Source organism: Littorina saxatilis, linkage group LG14 (assembly GCF_037325665.1).
Source record: "Littorina saxatilis isolate snail1 linkage group LG14, US_GU_Lsax_2.0, whole genome shotgun sequence".
Classification (NCBI taxonomy): domain Eukaryota; kingdom Metazoa; phylum Mollusca; class Gastropoda; order Littorinimorpha; family Littorinidae; genus Littorina; species Littorina saxatilis.
Window position 1 is genome coordinate 3,446,603 of NC_090258.1, and position 24,000 is coordinate 3,470,602.

The following is a 24,000-nucleotide window of genomic DNA, read 5'->3' on the forward strand; positions in this document are numbered from 1 at the left end:
AGATGAGAATGTATTGGGTTGGGCAGTGATTTGACAGGGAAGATGAGAATGTATTGGGTTGGGCAGTGATTTGACATGGAAGATGAGAATGTATTGGGTTGGGCAGTGATTTGACATGGAAGATAAGAATGTATTGGGTTGGGCAGTGATTTGACAGGGAAGATGAGAATGTATTGGGTTGGGCAGTGATTTGACAGGGAAGATGAGAATGTATTGGGTTGGGCAGTGATTTGACAGGGAAGATAAGAATGTATTGGGTTGGGCAGTGATTTGACAGGGAAGATAAGAATGTATTGGGTTGGGCAGTGATTTGACAGGGAAGATAAGAATGTATTGGGTTGGGCAGTGATTTGACATGGAAGATGAGAATGTATGGGGTTGGGCAGTGATTTGACATGGAAGATGAGAATGTATTGGGTTGGACAGTGATTTGACATGGAAGATAAGAATGTATTGGGTTGGGCAGTGATTTGACAGGGAAGATAAGAATGTATTGGGTTGGGCAGTGATTTGACATGGAAGATGAGAATGTATTGGGTTGGGCAGTGATTTGACATGGAAGATAAGAATGTATTGGGTTGGGCAGTGATTTGACATGGAAGATGAGAATGTATTGGGTTGGGCAGTGATTTGACATGGAAGATGAGAATGTATTGGGTTGGGCAGTGATTTGACAGGGAAGATGAGAATGTATTGGGTTGGGCAGTGATTTGACAGGGAAGATGAGAATGTATTGGGTTGGGCAGTGATTTGACATGGAAGATGAGAATGTATTGGGTTGGGCAGTGATTTGACATGGAAGATAAGAATGTATTGGGTTGGGCAGTGATTTGACATGGAAGATAAGAATGTATTGGGTTGGGCAGTGATTTGACATGGAAGATGAGAATGTATTGGGTTGGGCAGTGATTTGACATGGAAGATAAGAATGTATTGGGTTGGGCAGTGATTTGACATGGAAGATAAGAATGTATTGGGTTGGGCAGTGATTTGACATGGAAGATAAGAATGTATTGGGTTGGGCAGTGATTTGACAGGGAAGATAAGAATGTATTGGGTTGGACAGTGATTTGACATGGAAGATAAGAATGTATTGGGTTGGGCAGTGATTTGACATGGAAGATAAGAATGTATTGGGTTGGGCAGTGATTTGACATGGAAGATAAGAATGTATTGGGTTGGACAGTGATTTGACATGGAAGATAAGAATGTATTGGGTTGGGCAGTGATTTGACATGGAAGATAAGAATGTATTGGGTTGGGCAGTGATTTGACATGGAAGATGAGAATGTATTGGGTTGGGCAGTGATTTGACATGGAAGATGAGAATGTATTGGGTTGGGCAGTGATTTGACAGGGAAGATGAGAATGTATTGGGTTGGGCAGTGATTTGACAGGGAAGATGAGAATGTATTGGGTTGGGCAGTGATTTGACATGGAAGATGAGAATGTATTGGGTTGGGAAGTGATTTGACAGGGAAGATAAGAATGTATTGGGCTGGGCAGTGATTTGACATGGAAGATAAGAATGTATTGGGTTGGGCAGTGATTTGACATGGAAGATGAGAATGTATTGGGTTGGGCAGTGATTTGACAGGGAAGATAAGAATGTATTGGGTTGGGCAGTGATTTGACATGGAAGATAAGAATGTATTGGGTTGGGCAGTGATTTGACATGGAAGATAAGAATGTATTGGGTTGGGCAGTGATTTGACAGGGAAGATAAGAATGTATTGGGTTGGGCAGTGATTTGACATGGAAGATAAGAATGTATTGGGTTGGGCAGTGATTTGACATGGAAGATGAGAATGTATTGGGTTGGGCAGTGATTTGACATGGAAGATGAGAATGTATTGGGTTGGACAGTGATTTGACAGGGAAGATGAGAATGTATTGGGTTGGGCAGTGATTTGACATGGAAGATGAGAATGTATTGGGTTGGGCAGTGATTTGACATGGAAGATGAGAATGTATTGGGTTGGGCAGTGATTTGACATGGAAGATGAGAATGTATTGGGTTGGGCAGTGATTTGACAGTGAAGATAAGAATGTATTGGGTTGGGCAGTGATTTGACAGGGAAGATAAGAATGTATTGGGTTGGGCACTGATTTGACAGGGAAGATAAGAATGTATTGGGTTGGGCAGTGATTTGACAGGGAAGATGAGAATGTATTGGGTTGGGCAGTGATTTGACAGGGAAGATAAGAATGTATTGGGTTGGGCAGTGATTTGACATGGAAGATGAGAATGTATTGGGTTGGGCAGTGATTTGACATGGAAGATGAGAATGTATTGGGTTGGGCAGTGATTTGACAGGGAAGATAAGAATGTATTGGGTTGGGCAGTGATTTGACATGGAAGATGAGAATGTATTGGGTTGGGCAGTGATTTGACAGGGAAGATAAGAATGTATTGGGTTGGGCAGTGATTTGACATGGAAGATGAGAATGTATTGGGTTGGGCACTGATTTGACAGGGAAGATGAGAATGTATTGGGTTGGGCACTGATTTGACAGGGAAGATAAGAATGTATTGGGTTGGGCAGTGATTTGACAGGGAAGATAAGAATGTATTGGGTTGGGCAGTGATTTGACATGGAAGATAAGAATGTATTGGGTTGGACAGTGATTTGACAGGGAAGATGAGAATGTATTGGGTTGGGCAGTGATTTGACAGGGAAGATAAGAATGTATTGGGTTGGGCAGTGATTTGACATGGAAGATGAGAATGTATTGGGTTGGGCAGTGATTTGACATGGAAGATGAGAATGTATTGGGTTGGGCAGTGATTTGACAGGGAAGATAAGAATGTATTGGGTTGGGCAGTGATTTGACATGGAAGATGAGAATGTATTGGGTTGGGCAGTGATTTGACAGGGAAGATAAGAATGTATTGGGTTGGACAGTGATTTGACATGGAAGATAAGAATGTATTGGGTTGGGCAGTGATTTGACATGGAAGATGAGAATGTATTGGGTTGGGCAGTGATTTGACATGGAAGATAAGAATGTATTGGGTTGGGCAGTGATTTGACATGGAAGATAAGAATGTATTGGGTTGGGCAGTGATTTGACATGGAAGATAAGAATGTATTGGGTTGGGCAGTGATTTGACATGGAAGATAAGAATGTATTGGGTTGGGCAGTGATTTGACATGGAAGATAAGAATGTATTGGGTTGGGCAGTGATTTGACATGGAAGATAAGAATGTATTGGGTTGGACAGTGATTTGACATGGAAGATGAGAATGTATTGGGTTGGGCAGTGATTTGACATGGAAGATGAGAATGTATTGGGTTGGACAGTGATTTGACAGGGACGATAAGAATGTATTGGGTTGGGCAGTGATTTGACAGGGAAGATGAGAATGTATTGGGTTGGGCAATGATTTGACATGGAAGATAAGAATGTATTGGGTTGGACAGTGATTTGACATGGAAGATGAGAATGTATTGGGTTGGACAGTGATTTGACAGGGAAGATAAGAATGTATTGGGTTGGACAGTGATTTGACATGGAAGATAAGAATGTATTGGGTTGGACAGTGATTTGACATGGAAGATGAGAATGTATTGGGTTGGACAGTGATTTGACATGGAAGATAAGAATGTATTGGGTTGGACAGTGATTTGACATGGAAGATGAGAATGTATTGGGTTGGACAGTGATTTGACAGGGAAGATAAGAATGTATTGGGTTGGGCAGTGATTTGACATGGAAGATGAGAATGTATGGGGTTGGGCAGTGATTTGACAGGGAAGATGAGAATGTATTGGGTTGGGCAGTGATTTGACAGGGAAGATGAGAATGTATTGGGTTGGGCAGTGATTTGACATGGAAGATAAGAATGTATTGGGCTGGGCAGTGATTTGACATGGACGATAAGAATGTATTGGGTTGGGCAGTGATTTGACAGGGAAGATAAGAATGTATTGGGTTGGACAGTGATTTGACAGGGAAGATAAGAATGTATTGGGTTGGACAGTGATTTGACATGGAAGATGAGAATGTATTGGGTTGGACAGTGATTTGACAGGGAAGATAAGAATGTATTGGGTTGGGCAGTGATTTGACATGGAAGATGAGAATGTATTGGGTTGGACAGTGATTTGACAGGGAAGATAAGAATGTATTGGGTTGGGCAGTGATTTGACATGGAAGATAAGAATGTATTGGGTTGGACAGTGATTTGACATGGAAGATAAGAATGTATTGGGTTGGGCAGTGATTTGACATGGAAGATGAGAATGTATTGGGTTGGGCAGTGATTTGACATGGAAGATGAGAATGTATTGGGTTGGGCAGTGATTTGACATGGAAGATAAGAATGTATTGGGCTGGGCAGTGATTTGACATGGAAGATGAGAATGTATTGGGTTGGGCAGTGATTTGACATGGAAGATGAGAATGTATTGGGTTGGGCAGTGATTTGACATGGAAGATAAGAATGTATTGGGTTGGGCAGTGATTTGACATGGAAGATAAGAATGTAAGATAAAAAGAATATTTCATGGGTTGCTATGTAATACCAGGTTTACAGTACACTCGTTGTTTTATCCAAATATTCTAAAGCTTACTTTCGCTCGCATTTCAATGTTAATAAAACAAACGGTGTAAACGTGGTATCACACAGCAAGCCATGTAGTGAGTGTTCTCTATGTACTGTACCTGCCCAGTCAGCCAGGCTGAGGTTGGTCACGACAGGCATGGTGGTCCTGTTGCAAGAAGCCATTCGCGGGTTGAAAGCATCAATGGGGACCCAGCACCACAGTCCCAGCACCACTACGGTAGCGGTCAGTAGGGTCAACGATGACATTGTCGTCGGCTTGGTTTGGCTGAATTCAAAGTTATGCAAGTACAATTTGAGAAAAAAAAAGAAGCTCAGATAAACAAAATACGATAAAATACGCTGTAATTCACAAACATAGTATATCAATATTTGTTGTTTTGAGAAAAACGAGAAAAAAAAACTGTTTTGAAAATTCACCGCAGTAAATAGGACTTCAATTCATGGGTTGATATTTTCTTTAAAACGGTGCAATAGCAGTCGAAATGTTTGTTAATGTCAGTTGTTAATGATGTTCCATACAACAGCGAACATATTGAGATAGGAGCTTTTTATCCGAAGGAGTCATCCAGAATGTGTATACATACGAATTTTTTTTTCTCTCCCTGTGTTATCTAAACTTCAGTGGCCATATTTCTTCTTTTTTATATTTTTTTTTCTAAGGTAGAAATAATCACTCAGCGTGTCAGGAGACTTATTTTGAATCAGGAATACAGCATGGAGACGGTTAGAGGAAACATCATTACCACCAAGCAAAAAGAAAGTACACTTTGTCCTTAATGATCCCCTTTTATAAGCACGATAAAGATTTCAAGATCACACGGGTCGGAAAAACACAAGCACACGCAGTCATAATTGCTTTATTTACCTACTCTTTGTTTCCAAGCTGTCATATACATATAAATTATGATGCCACTACCTTTGCATTTCATGACTAAAAGTGAACAATTTGCGATAATAGTAATTTATATTTTGAAGAAAAATTAAGAAGAACAATAAAAATATAAAAAAAAAGTCGCGTAAGGCGAAAATACAACATTTAGTCAAGCTGTCGAACTCACAGAATGAAACAACGCACTGCATTTTTTTCAGCAAGACCACATACTCGTAGCTTCGTCAGTCCACCGCTCGTAGCAAAGGCAGTGAAATTGACTAGCCAGAATAGCGCAGTTTTGGTTACGCTGAGCAGGATAGCACGTTTTTCTGTATCTCTCTGTTCTTTTTAACTTTCTGAGCTTGTTTTGAATCCCAAACATATCATATCTATATGTTTTTGGAATCAGAAACCGACAAGGAATCAGAAAAAATTGTTTTTAAATCTATTTTGGAAATTTAATTTTAATCATAATTTTCATATTTTTAATTTTCAGAGCTTGTTTTAAATCCAAATAGAACATATTTATGTTTTTTTTAATAAAAAAAAATGATGAAGAATAAGACTAAATTGTTTTTAGATCGTTTTATAAAAAACTAATGTTAATTACAATTTTCAGATTTTTAATGACCAAACTCATTAATTAATTTCTAAGCCTTCATGCTGAATTGTAATACCAAAGTCCGGCCTTCGTCGAAGATTACTTGGCCAAAGTTTCAATCAATTTCATTGAAAAATGAGGGTGTGACAGTGCCGCCTCAACTTTTACAAAAAGCCGGATATGACGTCATCAAAGACATTTATCCAAAAAATGAAAAAAGGTGTGGGGATATCATACCCAGGAACTCTCATGTAAAGTTTCATGAACATCGGTCCAGTAGTTTTCTTTGTACCGCTCTACACACACACACACACACACACACACACACACACACACACACACACACACACACACATACACCACGACCCTCGTCTCGATTCCCCGTCTATGTTAAAACAGTTAGTCAAAACTTGACTAAATGTAAAAAAATGAGAGAGAAAAAGGGAGACTATAATTATATATCTTCTCCCATTGATATGGCAGACCAAAATTTCATGGAGCCGAGATGAAAAGGACAACAAAACTTGACTAAATAGATACAGAAATCAATACAAATCAAGTGACAAAAGACAAGGCATACTCACCAGAAGAAGTGTTGAGCAGGACGATCTCGGAAGACCAGTGTAGGGGCCCTGGCAGTGTGGAGTTTTATACAGGGAAAGATGCGCACGTTGAACGCCACGTGGATACCACGTACACCCACTTACACACACGCAACACGCACGCTCTCTCTGTCTCTCATACATGCACTCACGCACATACAAACACACATTCACACACACACACACACACACACGCACACACACACACACACACACACACACTTGATGACGCCGCCCCTTCGCCGCGCGTGTGTTGCGTGTGTGTGTGTGTACGTGTGTGAGCGTGCGTCTGTGTGTGCCTTGTGCGTGTGCGTGTGTGTGCAGCTTGGAAAGGCGTGGAAAATGGCATTATAATAAGCATTCTCTTCAGTCACTCGGAGCAAAAATCGGCGTTGAGGAAGTTTTACGCTGAGATATGGCTGCGAGGTTATTATAATAATAATAATAATAATAATAATAAATGAGCATTTATATAGTGCAACATCATAACTTTACAATTATGCTCTTTGCGCTTGACACATTTCAAATTAAAACACAGTTTTACAAGCATTTACATCTACATTCATAGTCAGCAACGCTTAATTAAAAGCATACACCATCAAACATACATACAAAAGATTCTTCCATTAACTAAGTAATAAAAACATGAATAAAATAGTTAGTGAAAACAAGGAAATACCAGCTGAATACCCTTAATCAAACAGAACATGTACTGAAAACAGCCCTAGATGTTTATATACATTATCACATTATCACTAAAACAACAAATACACTACATGTAGCCTACTGATGGACTGAGAAAACAAAATCAGGGGTTGTATTTCTTGAAGAGGTGCGTTTTAAGTGCTCGTTTGAATGCTTGGGGTGACTGAGAGTGGCGGATGTGAAAGGGGAGATAATTCCATTGTGTGGGTGCGCAGAAAGTAAAAGTGCGTTGTCCGTATGTTTTGGTTTGGGTGTGTGGAATGGTGAGGATGCGACAGTCAGAAGAGGCACGGAGTTGTCTTGCTGGCAGGAGACGAGCCAGAAAAGAAGTTAAAGCAGAGGGTGGACAGTTTGTATTCAATGCGGGCTTGATTAGGTAACCAGTGCAGTGTGTGAAGAAGTGGTGTTGCGTGATCTCGTTTTCGTGCTTTCAGAATGAGGCGTGCTGCCGAGTTTTGGACTTTTTGTAGTTTATGCAGGAGGTACAGAGGACAGCCAGAGAGAAGAGAGTTGCAGTAGTCAAGTTTAGAAAGAACAAAGGCACAGACAAGAGTGTTAGTTGTTTGAGAGGAGAGTGTGTGGCGAATGGTGCTGATCTTACGAAGCTCAAAATAAGCTGCTCTACAGACTAAAGATATATGTTTGTTAAGGGTCATGTCAGATGAAAGGATGAATCCAAGGTTTCTAGCTGATGGTGAGAAAAGAATGTCGGTGTTGCCTATTTAAACAGAAACAGGTTGGGGAGAGGGAAATGTAGTGTTCTTTTTGCACAGAAAGACTTCAGTCTTATCATCATTCAGCTTAAGTTTGTTATCGACCATCCAAGATTTAACATCAGTGATGCATGTCTGAATGGTCTGGATGGCGGAATGTGTCTCTGCAGGGGGACTGGGCTTATACAAAGAGACTGTAACTGTAATGAAACAGCCATTCGGAGCGAATCTAACCTCAAAGAGTCCGAGGGAAATAAGCTGTTATAAACGTTAAGCTACGCAAATGAAAACAGTGAGAATAGGGGAATGATTGCAGTCTTTTTGCAAGGTTTTCTGTGCTTTAACTTACACACACACAGACTGGCGCCGTGGCCTGGTAGATAGATATAAGGGGTAACATGAATAACACCGAATTCCAATTGTCACCTAACGTCGAATTGCTCCATTGTCGCCTAATGACGATTTGCCAAATGTCGCCTAATGTCGAATTGCCAATTGTCGCCTTACCTAGAATGCCAAATGTCGCCTAATGTCGAATTGCCAATTGTCGCCTTACCTAGAATGCCAAATGTCGCCTAATGTCGAATTGCCAATTGTTGCCTAAGACCGAATTCCCATTGTCGCCTAACATAGAATGCCAAATGTCGCCTAATGTCGAATTGCCAATTGTCGCATAAGACCGAATTCCCATTGTCGCCTAACATAGAATGCCAAATGTCGCCTAATGTCGAATTGCCAATTGTCGCATAAGACCGAATTCCCATTGTCGCCTAACATAGAATGCCAAATGTCGCCTAATGTCGAATTGCCAATTGTCGCATAAGACCGAATTCCCATTGTCGCCTAACATAGAATGCCAAATGTCGCCTAATGTCGAAGTGCCAAATGGTGCCTAACACCGAATTACTTTTTTTTAAACTGTTTTTAATCCAATTGTTCACTCCATTACAAAAGGCTGGCATTTGAATATATTTGGTTTAAACACGATTTTATTCAGAATTTCACAAGATAAAATGGACTGATTTTACACACAAACAAGCAATATACTTATAGGCAGTGAGTAGCATGACGTACAATTACACAGCCTGCCTGTTGTTGGGTACCACGTTGCCCTGAACGTGAACCCCGCAGTCTTAACACAAGGCATGTCCGCAAGGGACGAACACTGCTCTATGCCATTCCAAACACCCGGACCACACTCGCTATATCGGCGCGGCAGCAGTGACATCTGTTGTTGGGTGCCACGTTGCCCTGAACGTGAACCCCGCAGTCGTAACACAAGGCATGTCCGCAAGGGACGAACACTGCTCTATGCCATTCCAAACACCCGGACCACACTCGCTATATCGGCGCGGCAGCAGTGACATCTGTTGTTGGGTGCCACGTTGCCCTGAACGTGAACCCCGCTGTCGTAACACAAGGCATGTCCGCAAGGGACAAAAAAAAACCGCGGGTTAGGGGGAAGAATTTACCCGATGCTCCCCAGCATGTCGTAAGAGGCGACTAACGGATTCTGTTTCTCCTTTTACCCTTGTTAAGTGTTTCTTGTATAGAATATAGTCAATGTTTGTAAAGATTTTAGTCAAGCAGAAGGTAAGAAATGTTAAGTCCTTTGTACTGGAAACTTGCATTCTCCCAGTAAGGTCATATATTGTACTACGTTGCAAGCCCCTGGAGCAATTTTTTGATTAGTGCTTTTGTGAACAAGAAACAATTAACAAGTGGCTCTATCCCATCTCCCTCCCTTTCCCCGTCGCGATATAACCTTCGTGGTTGAAAACGACGTTAAACACCAAATAAAGAAAGAAAAAGGGACGAAAACTGCGTTCCGGGGGTTCAAGAGACAAACGGGGCACGAGTTGTCGGGTGCCCTTGTGGGGGAGCTGCTGCGGTCTGTGGTGTCGTCCTGGTCATCCTGGTGGTTGACGTTTTCCTCGTCCGTTTCTGGCTCTCTATCTGGGTTGCCTTCTCGTGGTCCATCAGCGTTGCCGTCTTCGTCAGTTTGGGATTCTGATGTCTCAACATGATCCTCGGCATATCTCCTAATGAACGCGCATGCTCTTTTGACGAAGGCCAGCGGGGCGATTTGTTGACCTGTGAGTTGTTCGCCAAGGACTGCAAGTCGTCGCTCATTATTGATCTGCAACACCGAACGCCTCCTTGCGATCTCCTCGCCGTTTGTCAGAAGGGAAAGGTTATTCTATTTGCATTCTATCAATTTGTTAACCGTACCTTCTTGTATCTTGAAGTGGTTGTCTGGAAGCGGTACGTGTGAGTGAGGGTTGGTTACTCTGCAGACGCCATCTCTGATGACCGCTCGGCCCCTGCAGTCTGCATCCGTACATGACACAGGCATGAAAACTTAAAAAAAAAAATACTGAAAAAAAAATTCGAAGGCGCGTAGCGCCAAGTTTTGCAGGCGCGTAGCGCCAAGTTTCGCAGGCGCAAAGCGCCAAGACTTCTAGGGGGGTCTGGGGGCATGCTCCCCCGGAATTTTTTTTTTTCAAGGGTGCAATTTGGTGCAATCTGGGGCTATCTGAGCCTTAAAATTGGATTCAAACATGGCCCCAAAACTATTTTACTATAACTGTGACTAGGGAAAAAAAAAAAAAAAAAAAAAAAAAAAAAGGAAAAATACGGAAATTAAAAAAAAATACGGTTTATTTTTTTCAAAAATACGGAAAATACGGAAAATACGGACAATTTTCATGCCTGATGACAGGTATCGCGACAACGTTTTCCCTATGCGCTTTGTACCTCGGTACTCATGGTCTTCATGTCGATATAAAGTGGTGTCCTTCTTCCTTCCTTCAAATGTGGTATACATGGTGGCAGACTCGGAACTGTGTAACTTGCTTTGATTCTAACTGAAGAAGGGCGTGGCCCGAAAGTCTTTGAAACTTGGTGTTTACTGTGTTTTTTTCTAATTAATTTGATTCGTTGTGACTTTATATAATGCTGGTTTTCAATTTTGGCCATCATAGCTGGACTCCCAACACTTTGTTCACATCACGCCAAACTCAACGCGAAATTTACGTAAAATTTACGTGAAGCTCAACATTACCCTCTCTCAATTGTGAATAGAGCTCAACTTGGCGTTCTTTTCTTTATTTTGCGTTCTGTTCTTGGCAATATGTTTGTCACGTTATTTCCCATAAACACGCGGAAGACATTAAGTGAGCTTTCTTTGTCTGTCTAACTATCTTGTCTGTCCGGGACCGTCTGTGTTAGGCGACAATGGGAATTCGGTGTTAGGCGCCATTTGGCAATTCGACATTAGGCGACATTTGGAATTCTATGTTCGGCGACAATGGGAATTCGGTGTTGGGCGCCATTTGGCAATTCGACATTAGGCGACATTTGGCTAAAGAACAAATTCTAAGTTAGGCGACAAATGGAATTCGGTCTTAGGCGACAATTGCAATTCGGCGTTATTCCGCGTTCCCAATATAAGACATCGGCCTCCTAAGGCCCGGCGCTCACCTATGTAACTTCAGCAGGACAGACGACGCACTGCAGATTATCCCAACCCGCTACACGTTGCGTCAGTGAAATGAAAACAGGCCAAGTACTCGTCATAATCCCTTTCGCAGCATCAATAATATGCAGTGCGTCGTCTGTGCCGCTGAAACTGCGCAGGTATAATCTGCCCTTAATCGGATAGTCGTGAGTTCAAATCCCGGCCGCTGCCGCCTGGTTAAGGGTGGAGATTTATCCGATCACCCAGGTCAAGTAATGTGCAGACTTGCTAGTGCCTTATCCCCCTTCGTGTGTACACGCAAGCACAAGACCAAGTGCGCACGGAAAAGATCATGTATCCCGGGCATGTCAGAGTTCGGTGGATTACAGAAACACGAAAATACCCAGCATGCTTCCCCCGAAAGCGGCGTATGGCTGCCTGAATGTCGGGGTAAAAACGGTCACACACGTAAAAACCCACTCGTGCGAAAACATGAATGAACAACTAATAAATCGTTGGGGCCGTTCACATGGCAGACTTTTCGCCGACTTTGCCTCAACAACTCGGGAACGATTTCAAATCATCAACAAAAGTTTGGGAAAAGTTGTTGGAAAGTTGGTGCCATGTGAACGGCCCTTTATCCACTCACACTGGGGAAATGTCCTTAAGGTGCCATGTGAACGCGGCCCTTTATCCACTCACACTGGGGAATATCCTTAAGGTGCCATGTGAACGGCCCTTTATCCACTCACACTGGGGAAAGTCCTTAAGGTGCCATGTGAACGCGGCCCTTTATCCACTAACACTGGGGAATATCCTTAAGGTGCCATGTGAACGGCCCTTTATCCACTCACACTGGGGATTATCAAAGTACAAATCGCTCTTACCTATTCGTAATCCACAATGACGAACTTGTTCAAATCTTTTTTCCCAAAATGATCCTGGCATAGAGTTTTAAAATCTACTTGTTATATTCGCTCAAACAGATGGTCATTTTAATGTTGTCTGTTAAATTGATCCACAGGAACAGTTTTGCAGAAATAAATGATGAGAAATATTTCTGCTCTATGGGTAGACACAGATCTTTCCAAAGCACGGTCTTCGTCCATGGTACCGCTTGTCTTAAACAACATTTTCTTCAACATACCTACCACGAAACCATTAGTAGTAAGCAACTATGGCACGAACTCAAGCAAACCATTAGTAGTAAGCAACTATGGCACGAACTCAAGCAAACCATTAGTAGTAAGCAACTATGGCACGAACTCAAGCAAACCATTAGTAGTAAGCAACTATGGCACGAACTCAAGCAAACCATTAGTAGTAAGCAACTATGACACGAACTCAAGCAAACCATTAGTAGTAAGCAACTATGGCACGAACTCAAGCAAACCATTAGTAGTAAGCAACTATGGCACGAACTCAAGCAAACCATTGGTAGTAAGCAACTATGGCACGAACTCAAGCAAACCATTAGTAGTAAGCAACTATGGCACGAACTCAAGCAAAAGCTTGTTTTACGTGATCCAGGTTGCGGCTTGACATCCGATACAGTATCAATGCTCCTTTTTTGTACAGAGTGGAATAGTTTGGAGGAGAAGGTTGTCCAGGCAAGCTCTGTCGCTGCATTTTCAGCAGCGGTTAGCAGAGGTGCCATGACGACCACTCCGCACTAGCGCCAAAAATGACTTTAACTTGTTTTTAAATTAGGTTTGGGATATGATTTAGGGGATCTGCGTGTGGGGAGAGGCTGGGGGTGTCACTCTGATGCTTCCTGTTCTTCAACCGCCCCCCCCCTAACTGATCTCCTTAGAAATAGGAGCTAGGAAGGCTAAGATCCAATAATTCCTACTATTCAAATTTTTAAATTGTGGGGTTGCGCTCGCTTGTGTCCGTTGCGACGATAACCTAAACAGGTTCCTGCAATGTATTTTTTGGTGTTTGTTTGTTTGTTTGCTTAACGCCCAGCCGACCACGAAGGGCCATATCAGGGCGGTGCTGCTTTGACATTTAACGTGCGCCACACACAAGACAGAAGTCGCAGCACAGGCTTCATGTCTCACCCAGTCACATTATTCTGACACCGGACCAACCAGTCCTAGCACTAACCCCATAATGCCAGACGCCAGGAGGAGCAGCCACTAGATTGCCAATTTTAAAGTCTTGGGTATGACCCGGCCGGGGTTCGAACCCACGACCTCCCGATCACGGGGCGGACGCCTTACCACTGGGCCAACCGTGCCGGTCCTCCTGCAATGTATCGATCCTGATCCTGATACAAGTGTGGGTAATACATTCACTAAACCCCCTGTGGAGAGGCAGTCCACATCCTACAGGACTGAAGGAATCTCCAACCCCTGAGGACAGAGACTTGACCCAGGCCGACGACCCCCCGAGACAAGCTTGCCGGTCCCGTGGAGGCTCTTCATTGACCACCAGGTTCACAGCCTCAGCTGGACTCCAAGTGTAAAGGCGATCGACAAGAAGAAGAATTCACTCATTACTGGGGGCATTGACTTTGGTGGTTTCTTATCGATTCCCGCGTTTAATGATGTGACTTTCAGATATATAGATATGTGTTTTGTGAGTTTGTGCCTATACTCAGATTACATCGTGTTGCGTGCAGGGGCCACAGCTGTATCTTTATGTTTGCCGTGAAAGTGTGGATGTTTCAACCAATGTTATAACTTGTCAGACAACTAGTCTTGTTTTATTCTCCGGGACAGTATTGATCATCACCATCATCTTCGCCATAATTGTCATCATCATTATCATCATCACCATCACCACCATAATAATCATCATCATCATCATCTTCACCAAAATCGTCATCAGCAGCATCGTCATCATCATCGTCCACTTCGGCTTCGTCGTCACAGTTAAATTTGCCAGAAGTTGTGTCCGCCTCTTCAGTTGGTGTCCAGGCAGACGTTTTAAACCAAATGTTGATGACGATCTCGAGATACACGTGCAAACAACAGGTGTCCGCTGAATTTTACGTGCATGGTTACCAGGGCTGATATGATATGCACAAAGCGAAATTGGGTGTTACCCGGCAACTGAGAGGGAGCCAGCAGGGTCTGAGTGGTTGAAATCATAAGACATCTCATTTTCAACCAATCAGACCCCGCGGCTGGCTCCCAACCAGTTGGGTGGTCCCCACTTTCACACCGTGCATCCAGGGCGGGGATGTAGCTCAGTTGGTAGCGCGCTGTATTTGTATCCAGTTGGCCGCTGTCAGCGTGAGTTCGTCCCCACGTTCGGCGAGAGATTTATTTCTCAGAGTCAACTTTGTGTGCAGACTCTCTTCGGTGTCCGAACACCCCCGTGTGTACATCGTGCATCCCAGCCCTAGTGCCCAGTAGTGCGTGAGACTCGATAGAGGGTTTGCAATAAAATCTAGTATTCTTTATGAGTACCTAATTAATATGCCTTCACGAAAAACTACTTCATTTAATAAAAAGGAAATGGTCCGTTTATTAAAAAGAGATTTATTGAAAAAACAAAACCTCTGTACAAAAATGTTGGGAAACAAAATTAATATGAACAATTAATTAGGTCACACAAATGATCTATACTCCCATGCCGAGTTTACTCCCTGCTTGTTCAGCGGTAAAACACGACACACTACATGGGAAGCAAGCCTTCAACCAGCTGTTACCAGAAACCGTTACAACTGACTGGAATACAAAGCGACCGATTGTAATCTCCCTTTCATTATGTGGGGAAATCCACAGGAGGCTGTGTGATAGTATTACAAAAAACTTGAGAAGCTTACAATTGCTGTAACAGTCTCTGCAGGAATCCGCACAATAATTGCCGTGTGCTTATTCACTCCGCCTGGGTATTTGTTTGTGTGAATTACATAGACAATTTTGTCTAATTGATTGCTATGTCCACACACACACACACGCACATACATACACACACACACCCAAATGCAAATATCCATAGCACAGAATATCTTTCTTTTCTTTCTTTCTTTATTTGGTGTTTAACGTCGTTTTCAACCACGAAGGTTATATCGCGACGGGGAAAGGGGGGAGATGGGATAGAGCCACTTGTCAATTGTTTCTTGTTCACAAAAGCACTAATCAAAAATTTGCTCCAGGGGCTTGCAACGTAGTACAATATATGACCTTACTGGGAGAATGCAAGTTTCCATTACAAAGGACATAACATTTCTTACATACTGCTTGACTAAAATCTTTACAAAAATTGACTATATTCTATACAAGAAACACTTAACAAGGGTAAAAGGAGAAACAGAATCCGTTAGTCGCCTCTTACGACATGCTGGGGAGCATCGGATAAATTCTTCCCCATAACCCGTGGGGGGGTCACAGAATATCAGTTTGCATCACACACACACACTGTGACACACACACACACTGTGACGCACACACTGTGCATGTGACACACACACACACACACTGTGACACACACACACACTGTGACACACACACATACACACACTGTGACACACACACACACACACACAGTGACACACACACACATACTGTGACACACACACACACACACACACACACACATACAAACTCACCCAACCTACAAATATCATAAGCACAGCTGTAACATTGTGAACACCAGTCGACATTGTGAACACCAGTCAACATTGATGAGCGAGAATATGTCTGCGTATGGAATGATGGTCATCTTTCCAACAAACAGCCATATCAGTTTGCATCATTTAATGCCTTGATCACAAGAAATCATGAATCAGAATGACAAAATATTCACTTATTATAGTTGCATTTGGTAAATGAAGCAACAGATATAAAATGCCAGGGCAAGAAGAAATTCAATTTTCATCAGAAGTCAAATAGCAAATCATGGGTATAATAGAAATAAATAAGTGTTTTTTAAAAGTTTTTTTTTTTTATCCCTTTGACATGGAGTTATGAGATTGTAATTTAAAGCAAAATTAACACAAAAATAGGAGGAATTAATGTTATCTGTATCAAATCATCTCTCACACATGCCTGCATGTACGCACGCGCTGACACACACACACACTCTGACCCATGCCTGCATGTACGCACGCGCTGACACACACACACACACACAAACACACACAAGTATAAACACACACACACTTTGAAAAGAAAAAGACATACAAATATACTGAGCAATTTGGGGGGTGGGAAGAGAGAAATCACATCAAGACAATCAATGTATTTTAATTAGTGTTTCCTCAGAGAGAGAGAGAGAGAGAGAGAGAGAGAGAGAGAGAGAGAGAGAGAGAGAGAGAGAGAGAGAGAGAGAGCAATCTGCAGGGAAGAGTAAAATCAAATGACACCAAATTTGAGTTTTTTAGATTATTTCCCTGATCACTAATTGTTTAACATTGGTACATGAATACAAAACCACACTACTTCATCTTGAAAACTTGTCTTGTTTCGGCTCTCCTTACTCACTTTAGTCTTCAATTGAATTCTTACAGTCTTTCATTACTCACTTTTCAGTCTTGAATTACCTTCATTTCTTGTTTTTGATTCACACTTTACGGTCTTCGCATAAAGTAGAAAAATTCGGGTATTTAAAGTTTTGATATGAAGAACAAAGCTAACGGGTCAACAACTTTTTTTTTCTTTTTTTTTCTTTGACTGCATAATGATTGTCTTTTTAAGCAAGTAGAACGTTCATAATGTTCACATTGTTTGCTTGTGTTGTTCTTGTTGGAAAAAAAGAAAGAAAAAAGTGTTGGTTCCAAATGACAGTTTTTCATATCAACTGTGTCCTTACGAAGAGAAAAGCCCGGGGAGTCAAGGTCTCACAGTGGAAGTGTTAATACAGCAGTTTTGCAGCATCAGTCTTAGAGAAAATCTTCAGGGAAAAGGCATTAGTAGAGGTTTCGCTGGAACAGTCTTTACGAAGATAAAACCCTCGGCCAAAAATATCTGGCAAGGGAGCTTTTGAAAGTGGATGGTCTGTAACGAACAAATTTCACTGTACAGTGTAACTCGGCTTGTAAGACCCCCCGACTTAACACTTCCCCTTCTTCTGCTGCATTCATGGGCTCAAACTCCTGACTTAACACTTCCCCTTCTACTGCATTCATAGGCTCAAACTCCCGACTTAACACTTCCCCTTCTACTGCATTCATGGGCTCAAACTCCCGACTTAACACTTCCCCTTCTACTGCATTCATGGGCTCAAACTCCCATGTTTTTTTGCACCGGTGGGTTTTTACGTGAATGAGCGTTTTCCCCAATTTGAAGACCTTTTCTCAGATTTTCAGTTTACAATGTCTGTAAATTTAACTTCATTTTAAAACTACATTCCTTTAAGTCCTAATTTCCCTTCAATTTGAAGACCTTTTCTCAGATTTTCAGTTTACAATGTCTGTAAATTTAACTTCATTTTAAGACTCTCTCCCTTTTTGCGTCGTTATTTTCTCAAATGTTTGGTCGTCTTAACAGGGGGGTTGCACGGTATCAGTCTTCGTCAAGGTCAACAGACTACTTGTCGGACACGATGGGCCGAGCGATGAGCTCCTTCATGATCTCGTTGCTGCCGCCGTAGATGGGCTGAACGCGGGCGTCGAGGAAAGCCTTGGAGATGGGGTATTCCAGCATGTAGCCCCACCCCCCGTGAAGCTGCACGCACTGGTAGGCAAGCTTGTTCTGCAGCTCTGACACCCTGCACAATCAACAATTTGCTGGCGTTGTAGTGTAGGTAGGAGGGAGGGGGGGGTGTGGGGAGAGAGAGAGAGAGAGAGAGAGAGAGAGAGAGAGAGAGAGAGAGAGAGAGAGAGAGAGAGAGAGAGAGAGAGAGAGAGAGAGAGAGAGAGAGAGAGAGAGAAGATAAATGTCTATTCTACCAAGGAAATGGAGTAAGCATACATTAACCCTTAGGCTGGTTGTCGCGACATATGTCGCACTACTTTACGTATACTGTCACCTGGTTGTCATGACATATGTCGCGCTACTGGCTCAGTCTGTTTGGTCGGTTCCGATTACCTTCCATGGATGCGAAAACCTATATGACCGTTTTTTGTTCTTTTTCTCTCTGTTAATTCACCAGTGGCTATGTAACATGTGTTACAGAATTGCACCAGTGTAAGGGTTAACTGCTTTATACGCCTAGCCCTTGCCAGAGAAATATCAAATCAAATCTGTGTTTATTTTTCAAAGATCATAGACAGAGAGTCTTTGGGGTCCAAAGAATCAAAAACTGAATAATGTAGACCAGTCACTTTTAAGGGCCCTAACTGTGTTCTCATATTTTAGAGAAAGCTGGGTTATTTCCCTTGCCTAGCACCACTACTTTCAATCAGCTAAATCACTGCGTATGAGTGTGTGGGGTACGGGTGTTACTGTAACCAGTCTCACCAGGAAAGCACAAAGAAGTACAGAGATGAAATATGTTGGTTCCCCAATGTGCCGCCAGATCAAAGCCACTGCACGCCACAGCTGCGTGCCCTTATAACTAATCAGGCACTGACCTTGACCTGTGATCCACGATTAATTACCAATAGATGCCCTTGTGACCCCAGGTCAACGACCGCGTGAGCCCAGGCCAATGGCTGATTTTTCAACTGAGAACGGAGGAGTTGTAACTCAACTCAACTCAACTCAACTCAAATTTTATTGGCTTCAATTTTCATAGAAGAATTTGTCTTGCGCTTGGGAGAAAGTAAGAGTATAACATATAAAAACAGCATTCATATCACATTTCATGTATCACACACAGTAATCACTAGTATAAGCCTACAATTATCACATTTGTACCTGTATCATACATGCAAATAAATAGTATCACATTTCCACGTATCACACACAATATATACATTACATAACATACAGCAAGCTTCCATCTCCCGCGCCCCCCCCCCCCCCCCTCCACACATACATATCCTCGCACGTGCGTCGACTCCATACAAATGACATCATCAGTCCATTAACTAAAATGCACAATGACTAGTAGTGGGTACATGATACTTAATACGTGCTCAACTAGACCTGCTAACTAAAATAATAACAGAAACAAAAACAAGGACTGGGCACAACATTTACACGTGTGTGACCTACTTACATCAAGTGCCTGTGATCTATAAATAACAATGATTGCGTTTAAAGTAAAACATGAATAATGCCGATGTTTTCTAACAATGAATACATAACAACTAAGATAAGAATGTATGTGCTTTCATAATATGATTATTTTATAAAACACAGTGGGGAAATTTGGAAAATAATTTTTATACGAAACTGCGCACATCGAGTCGAGCTCTGTAGCGTGTGTGTTCGGAGGCAGGAGACACACATGGCTGTGGATATTAATTGTTCGGTGGATTAAAAAGGATACCCCGACTTCGGCAGGGCAGAAGGAGGTACAAGACGGTGTGCTGTATTGCTGTGTGTGAGTGTGCTGTGCAGACCTTCTGTGTTATGTGCATGTTCTATTCTAGTCTGTAAGCCAAAGACACACACACAAGCACGCTTACAGCGACACACCCACGAACACACCCACGAACACACCCACGAACACACACACTAACTGACGATCAACAGAAAGCAAGCATTTGTAAATAACAGTAAATTCTTCATTACATCTGGTAACGATCACTATATATCTGAGTCGTCACACATACATGATCGCGTTCCTCAACCAAACAAACAAAACACCAAGCAGCCAACAACAAAAATCAAACAAAAGTAAATGTCTTAAACGCAAATAACAACAAAACACATGAAAGAAAAAATGGAAACAAGTCGCGTAAGGCGAAAATACAACATTTAGTCAAGCTGTCGAACTCACAGAATGAAACTGAACGCAATGCCATTTTTCAGCAAGACCGTATACTCGTAGCATCGTCAGTCCACCGCTTGTGGCAAAGGCAGTGAAATTGACAAGAAGAGCGGGGTAGTAGTTGCGCTGAGAAGGATAGCACGCTTTTCAGTACCTCTCTTCGTTTTAACTTTCTGAGCGTGTTTTTAATCCAAACATATCATATCTATATGTTTTTGGAATCAGGAACCGACAAGGAATAAGATGAAAGTTTTTAAATTGATTTCAAAAATGTAATTTTGATCATAAATTTTATATTTTTAATTTTCAGAGCTTGTTTTTAATCCAAATATAACATATTTATATGTTTTTGGAATCAGAAAATGATGAAGAATAAGATGAACGTAAATTTGGATCGTTTTATAATTTTTATTTTTTATTTTACAATTTTCTGATTTTTAATGACCAAAGTCATTAATTAATTTTTAAGCCACCAAGCTGAAATGCAATACCGAAGTCCGGGCTTCGTCGAAGATTGCTTGGCCAAAATTTCAATCAATTTGATTGAAAAATGAGGGTGTGACAGTGCCGCCTCAACTTTTACAAAAAGCCGGATATGACGTCATCAAAGGTATTTATCGAAAAAAAGAAAAAAACGTTCGGGGATATCATTCCCAGGAACTCTCATGTCAAATTTCATAAAGGTCGGTCCAGTCGTTTGGTCTGAATCGCTCTACACACACACACGCACAGACAGACAGACACACACACACACATACACCGCGACCCTCGTCTCGATTCTCCCTCTATGTTAAAACATTTAGTAAAAACTTGACTAAATGTAAACAAGTCGCGTAAGGCGAAAATACAATATTTAGTCAAGTAGCTGTCGAACTCACAGAATGAAACTGAACGCAATGCCATTTTTCAGCAAGACCGTATACTCGTAGCATCGTCAGTCCACCGCTCATGGCAAAGGCAGTGAAATTGACAAGAAGAGCGGGGTAGTAGTTGCGCTAAGAAGGATAGCACGCTTTTCTGTACCTCTCTTTGTTTTAACTTTCTGAGCGTGTTTTTAATCCAAACATATCATATCTATATGTTTTTGGAATCAGGAACCGACAAGGAATAAGATGAAAGTGTTTTTAAATTGATTTGGACAATTTAATTTTGATAATAATTTTTATATATTTAATTTTCAGAGCTTGTTTTTAATCCGAATATAACTTATTTATATGTTTTTGGAATCAGCAAATGATGGAGAATAAGATAAACGTAAATTTGGATCGTTTTATAAATTTTATTTTTTTTTTACAATTTTCAGATTTTTAATGACCAAAGTCATTAATTAATTTTTAAGCCACCAAGCTGAAATGCAATACCGAAGTCCGGGCTTCGTCGAAGATTACTTGACCAAAATTTCAACCAATTTGGTTGAAAAATGAGGGCGTGACAGTGCCGCCTCAACTTTCACGAAAAGCCGGATATGACGTCATCAAAGACATTTATCAAAAAAATGAAAAAAACGTACGGGGATTTCATACCCAGGAACTCTCATGTCAAATTTCATAAAGATCGGTCCAGTCGTTTGGTCTGAATCGCTCTACACACACACACGCACAGACAGACAGACACACACACACACATACACCGCGACCCTCGTCTCGATTCTCCCTCTATGTTAAAACATTTAGTAAAAACTTGACTAAATGTAAAAAAAAGGGACAGAAAAACGTACCAGTATTTTGCCATGGAGGCAGAGCCGGAGTCGAGGCCGCGCGAGTTATGAATGTCCAGACACTGGTCAGTGAAGGCACGACCCACACAGATATCCGTCTTCATCTCAGCCAGCTTGTGCTGGATTGTCTGTGTACAGAGAAAGAGAAGAAAATCAGAATTGGATTTACATGAAAACAAAACATCTTTCCACAGTGGAACCTGCCCCGATGACAACCTATTGGTTATGACCACTCGTTTGTATCCCCAACCAGTACTGGTCTACAACCACCACTTTTGGTTGGTCCCTTTGGTACAGAGAGAGAGAGAGAGAGAGAGAGAGAGAGAGAGAGAGAGAGAGAGAGAGAGAGAGAGAGAGAGAGAGAGAGAGAGAGAGAGAGAGAGTGAGTGAGAGAGAGAGAGAGAGAGAGAGAGTGAGAGAGAGAAAGAGAGAGAGAGTGAGAGAAAGAGAGAGAGAGAGAGAGTGAGAGAGAGAGTGAGAGAGAGAGAGAGAGAGAGAGAGAGAGAGAGAGAGAGAGAGAGAGAGAGAGAGAGAGAGAGAGAGAGAGGAGTGATTCAAGGCTCACAACTCTAGTACGCTTAATAGGCAACCGCTTAGATCAATCCCGACAACAAAATCCTGATTCAAAATCCTGAGCGACGAAATAAAAATGAAGCTAAAACAGTATGCTTACAGTTTTGTTCATTTGCTATTGCTTTTAGAGCATTGATTGCTAAATCTGGTTCAACCGAACAAGGCTGTCCCATCTGTCGTCTGCTGCAGATCTGTCGTTTGCTACAGAATCATCAGCTACTGATCAAGTTGACCAACAACATGGACATTGCCACTTACAAAGTTGGAGAAACCGTTAAAATAAAAGGTGGCGAAGAAGGTCGGATCTTGCGTGTGTTATTTTTCAATTTTAAAGTAAACAACGTTGTCTAGGCAGGCAGAGAGATCTAGGTCAATCTTACTGTCAAGTTTTGACCTGCATTGAATAGACCAGCAGAACAAAACTACTACAGTACAGTACAGGGGGTCTGAAAATAGGTCAAGTTAGTGTGTTGATCTCCAGCAGGCACAGTGCATTTGATGAGGTGGTTTCTGTAGGAAATCATAATGTTGATGCAACTTGCAATCCAAATTATGTCAACCGTGTTGGATGATCAAACCGAAACGTGGGTCAACTTGACAGTTGTGCGCCGTTTTCCCAAGACAGATAACTTACTGGCCTAAGAGAACAACAGAAATCAAAGTTCGGCTCACCTAAATGACGATTAAAGAAGTAAGTAATCCAAATTTGAACACTGAAGCACAACAGCTCGAATAAGCACAAATTCAGCAATCATCCTCATCGCTAGTAAAATCACACACACAGTCTTTTGGCGAATGCCAATGACAACCGACTTGGGTCCCGACTGAAACCGGCCGGTAACTACACAGTATCAAATGCATTGAACTGCGCAATCTCGGAAACATATGACTGGGATACCGGTCAGGTACATGTAGGACGAAAGCCAGAAGCCAACAATGCAAAATAATATTTCCAAATTCATTTCAACACTCTAAAAATAACTGTTATTCGTTTTCTTAAGCAGTATAGATGACTGAATACAAAAGCAGACGTTTTATGGCGCGTTTGCCAAAAAGACAAAAGGGGACTCGTTTCGCACACGAATTTGATGACACGATTTGTGGTCGTGGAAGGTTTGGGTAAGCAAAAAACAGGCACTCGCAGAGTTTGTGTCAAAAAGTAGTTTTTTTTAATGTAAACGTCAGAGTAATGGGATAAAAAGCCTACACACCTCACCAGAGGCTCGGTAATACCTGAAAATTGACCCTAAGGAAAATATGTACGATATTCAGAACTCGGAATGTGTAACCTATATATATTGCTAGGTATCTGTGTGTTTCCAAGTCCTTACGCTTTCACTGGAACCTCAGAATATTTAATCAGTACATAGATCCGTCTTTGAACATGCATTTAGACATTATGGTTAAAAGTT

General features: G+C 41.8%; 2 protein-coding genes across 2 annotated transcripts in view; both read right to left on the minus strand.

Moving 5' to 3' along the window:
- Positions 1 to 6,761, minus strand: part of LOC138946899 (uncharacterized) — a 12,938-nt gene extending 6,177 nt beyond the window's left edge. Inside the window, exons 1-2 of the mRNA XM_070318297.1 lie at positions 6,628 to 6,761; positions 4,670 to 4,836 (exon numbers count right to left, since the gene is read on the minus strand). Of these exons, the coding sequence (XP_070174398.1) occupies positions 4,670 to 4,817 (148 nt within the window). The 5' untranslated portion in view covers positions 4,818 to 4,836; positions 6,628 to 6,761. The remainder of the gene's footprint in view (positions 1 to 4,669; positions 4,837 to 6,627) is intronic.
- Positions 6,762 to 16,153: 9,392 nt separating this feature from the next.
- LOC138946900 (long-chain specific acyl-CoA dehydrogenase, mitochondrial-like) overlaps positions 16,154 to 24,000 on the minus strand; it is a gene marked incomplete in the record, with an annotated part of 11,465 nt that continues 3,618 nt past the window's right edge. Inside the window, 2 exon segments of the mRNA XM_070318298.1 lie at positions 16,154 to 18,186; positions 22,016 to 22,143. Coding sequence (XP_070174399.1) covers positions 18,006 to 18,186; positions 22,016 to 22,143 — 309 coding nt within the window.